This window comes from Salmo salar, chromosome 26, assembly GCF_965601325.2.
Source record: "Salmo salar chromosome 26, fSalSal1, whole genome shotgun sequence".
Taxonomy (NCBI): Eukaryota; Metazoa; Chordata; class Actinopteri; order Salmoniformes; family Salmonidae; genus Salmo; species Salmo salar.
The window spans coordinates 35449961-35454497 of record NC_138316.1 but is presented as its reverse complement, the minus strand read 5'-3'; the positions used below and the strand labels follow the sequence as shown (position 1 = coordinate 35454497).

Below are 4537 nucleotides of genomic sequence, written 5' to 3'. Positions count from 1 at the left end.
AAGGAATATGAAATTATTTATACTTTTACTTTTGATACTTAAAGATGTACTATGCAGAAATGCTCTTCCATTTCATGGTTGCTAAAATTCTTATAGTTCACCTAATTTCAATTTACAAAACAAGCAAGTAGATTGTAGAGTCATTGTACCCTCTAAACCGCTATATATTCCATAACCACAAATGTTGTATTTTCAGCTGTTTGAAGCTGGTGTACAAAACTGAAAGTAAAATATGTAATTCTCCGTACTGCAGATTTTATAGGGCACTAGCCTTGGCCTCGGTGGACCTGCTAGCTAACATTAACCGTCTATCTTATGTAGTCATACAAATCATGTCATACTAGTATGGCGTACCAGATTTACGTTTGCTATGTTACGTCTAGTGTATGAGACCAGGCTGGCGATATACGTCATGATTTTGGACAACAGGCGTGTCGGTATAGCCTCTCCCTGGAGGAACGCGCCCTTAAAGAGAAGGCAGCAACGCTGACATCACTGAGATGTGCGAGTTTGATCAACTGTGATCAAACGTTAATATACTGTCTGTATTGTGTCAATAACTACTTTTGCAGCATGAGTTCAGATTCGGTCATTTTGTTGGAGACTGTCAACTTCGCTGCTGAAAAGCACCGCAATCAACGACGTAAAGACGCGGAACAAACTCCATATATCACGCACCCAATAGGTACAGTTATGACAACAATCTAACAGCTATCCAGCTAGATAGTTATTGCTAAGAACCTATCTCTCCACTCAGGCTTCATTGCGTGAATATCTGCATTTACATTTGCCGTGTTCATAATTTTGCAGGAGTGGCAAGGATCCTAAGCCATGAAGGTGGGATCACAGACATTGAAGTTTTGCAAGTAAGTGTTTTGTGTTTCAGACACTCAAAATACTGCTTTCCACAAAATCGCACAGCCACAAAGTCAAAACTGCCCATATAAAAAAATTATTCAAATAAAAATGTGTTTCAGGTAAGTGTTAGGCATAGTGTTAGCAGTTTGGTTAAGGTTTGAAGAAGATACATTTTAGATTCAGGTGGGGTTTATGACTTTGTAATGATGCATCAGTCAATGGGCAATGTTAAGCTCATTAAAACGTTCAACATTTCTTGAGTTTGTGTTAGCCAGAGTTTGTTAACAGGAATGACTGGTATTTCACTGATATTTTTGTCTTTTCCAACTGTCCTCAGGCAGCTTTGCTCCATGACACAGTGGAGGACACTGACACCAGCATAGGAGAGTTACAGGCCGTCTTTGGGCAAACGGTGGCGCGGCTCGTCCAGGAAGTGACAGACGACAAGGCACTGTCCAAGGAGGAGACAAAGCGTCAGCAGGTGGAGTATGCACCTCATGCCAGCCACCAGGCCAAACTGGTCAAACTGGCTGACAAACTATACAACCTGAGAGACATCAACCGCTGCACACCAACAGGTGATTGTTTCTCTCTCTCTCGCATGCTGTCTGTCTGTCTTTATTCAGCCTCTTGATCCAACCAACTGACTAGGTAAATGTCGTAGGGTATCAGTTTGTCTAGCCTATCAGGATACTTCTCTCTCTCTCTCTCTCTCTCTCTCTCTCTCGTTTCTTCACTTGCTTCTCTCTCGTTTCTTCACTTGCTTCTCTCTCTCTCGTTTCTTCACTTGCTTCTCTCTCTCGTTTCTTCACTTGCTTCTCTCTCTCTCGTTTCTTCACTTGCTTCTCTCTCTCTCGTTTCTTCACTTGCTTCTCTCTCTCTCGTTTCTTCACTTGCTTCTCTCTCTCTCGTTTCTTCACTTGCTTCTCTCTCTCTCGTTTCTTCACTTGCTTCTCTCTCTCTCGTTTCTTCACTTGCTTCTCTCTCTCTCGTTTCTTCACTTGCTTCTCTCTCTCTCGTTTCTTCACTTGCTTCTCTCTCTCTCGTTTCTTCACTTGCTTCTCTCTCTCTCGTTTCTTCACTTGCTTCTCTCTCTCTCGTTTCTTCACTTGCTTCTCTCTCTCTCTCGTTTCTTCACTTGCTTCTCTCTCTCGCTCTCGTTTCTTCACTTGCTTCTCTCTCTCGCTCTCGTTTCTTCACTTGCTTCTCTCTCTCGCTCTCGTTTCTTCACTTGCTTCTCTCTCTCTCGCTCTCGTTTCTTCACTTGCTTCTCTCTCTCTCGCTCTCGTTTCTTCACTTGCTTCTCTCTCTCTCTCTCTCTCTCGTTTCTTCACTTGCTTCTCTCTCTCTCTCTCTCTCTCTCGTTTCTTCACTTGCTTCTCTCTCTCTCTCTCTCTCTCTCGTTTCTTCACTTGCTTCTCTCTCTCTCTCGTTTCTTCACTTGCTTCTCTCTCTCTCTCGTTTCTTCACTTGCTTCTCTCTCTGGTTGTCTGACTGTCCCTCTCTTTACCCCCGTCCCATATCATATATTTAAATCTGTGTTGTGGTTGCCAGGTTGGTCGGCAGAGCGTGTTCAGGAGTACTTTGTGTGGTCAGCCCAGGTAGTGAGAGGACTGAGGGGGACCAACCCAGCACTGGAGAGACACTTAGAGGAGCTCTTCAAGCAGAGGGGGGTTGAGCTTTGACACCTCTCTACGTCTGACACAGGGTGGCACAACAGAACAACTCTTGATGCACACTTTTGTAAAGAGTAAGACTTTAAGCGAATTGTCTTTGTTAGCTTCTCCATGGAATATACTCTTAGCTCTCACAAGGAAAAAGTCCCACTTTGGATTTATTTTTATGGATGATTTGATTCTTCATTTTAAGCACAGTAATTTGTATACATTGTGTGTTCCTATAAGAAAACCAACAATGTCACCTTGAGTTCTAGCTGTATTGAACAAAGGAATGCTACGCACTCGTAATGGTGAAAATTGTTAAATAATAATATTTAATGGTGACTACTCTGTCATGTCACACTGAACTAAAATATATTTTTGTATAGATTTGTTTTGTGTGTTATTTTTGTAAGTATATAAATGTAGGGGTTTAGGGATACAATTAGCTATACATTAAAATGGTGATATGTAAATTATTCCATAGTAGCCATTATAAATTTTGCTAGTAGAATGGGTCCGAAGCAATTTTTCCACTAACCTGTTCTTGCTTGTACTTTCTTTGTTCTCGATTCGGGAAGACATGTGTACCTTAAAATGTCTGTTCAGTTGCAGGTGCTTCTCCAAAAACCAGAATATATTTAGAAAGAGTAAAATACACGTTTTGTATCAAGTGAGAAATGCCTCTTGCATGTGTGGATCTTTTTTATTTTTTGTCACACTGTGTGATGTGCTGTCATCTACTTATACGTGGCCGCGTCGCATAGAAACGACTAGTTCCTGCAAAGATGTTGGGAAATACAAGATGTCTGGCAGCTAAAATGGCGAGGGAACTCCTCACTCGGTGCAAAGTGTAGATTTTACAGTCTTTCTGAATATTCTGTGGTTTTTGGAGAACCACCTATATCTGAACACAGACACTTGATAAGATACACATTTCTTCCGAATTGAGAACAAAGATCGTATCGCCAATACCAAGTTAGTTGAAAAGTCCATGGCAATGTTTTGTATAGGCAAACCTGTAATGCCCAGTAATGGATATCAAAAATCTTTGGTTATATTACATTATCTGGTATACAATACTAGCTTTAAGCACCAGCTGTCAGAGCAGCTCACAGATCACTGCACCTGTACATAGCCCATCTATAATTTAGCCCAAACAACTACCTCTTCCCCTACGGTATTTATATTTATTTTGCTCCTTTGCACCCCATTATCTCTATTTCTACTTTGTACTTTCTTCTACTACAAATCTACCATTCCAGTGTTTAACTTGCTGTATTGTGTTTACTTTGCACCATGGACTTTTTTTGCCTTTACCTCCCTTATCTCACCTCATTTGCTCACATTGTACATAGACTTATTTTTCTACTGTATTATTGACTGTATATTTGTTTTACTCCATGTGTAACTCTGTGTCGTTGTATGTTGTCAAACTGCTTTGCTTTATCTTGGCCAGGTCGCAATTGTAAATGAGAACTTGTTCTCAACTTGCCTACCTGGTTAAATAAAGGTTAAATAAAACAATCTGTAGCTAGGTAGGCCTATCCTTCATCTGAATGTTTCAGGCTACTGTATATTACCTTTTCTGAAAGCTCAAACCAAGTGTATTCTTCCCAAAGTATTGAACAGCTGAATCGACAAAGACATGGTTACTATAGTGGTGGTATATGTACCCCACTTTGGGTGGAGTCTCCTCCTCACTAAACTATGTATCTTCATTGCTAAGCAGGAAACTAAGTGATACAGGCAGTACACTTTTGCTTCTCCCTTAGCGTGACCTGACCTCCACCCCCTTCATCACTAATCCATGACTCTCCCCTTATCAATGCCTACCACATATGATTGTTTTCCCTACACTCAGTATATTCCAAGCTTAATTGCACCCACCATATACCTTCCTCCTACAGATAACCATTAACTTCTGCTGTAAACCCTCTAAAACATAGCACTCAATATTTCAATAGGATACTTGATAATTAACCCTGTTTCAAGTTTAGAATCCATCAGTCCCCCGTTTT

General features: G+C 40.8%; 1 protein-coding gene across 1 annotated transcript; it reads left to right on the top strand.

Annotated features, from left to right (window-relative positions):
- Positions 1–401: 401 nt before the first annotated feature.
- LOC106587812 (guanosine-3',5'-bis(diphosphate) 3'-pyrophosphohydrolase MESH1) lies at positions 402–4053 on the top strand. The gene is made up of 4 exons (XM_014176455.3): positions 402–685; positions 811–866; positions 1196–1436; positions 2413–4053. The coding sequence occupies exons 1-4, from the start codon at positions 574–576 to the stop codon at positions 2541–2543; spliced, it is 540 nt and encodes a 179-aa protein (XP_014031930.1). The 5' UTR covers positions 402–573; the 3' UTR covers positions 2544–4053.
- Positions 4054–4537: the final 484 nt, after the last annotated feature.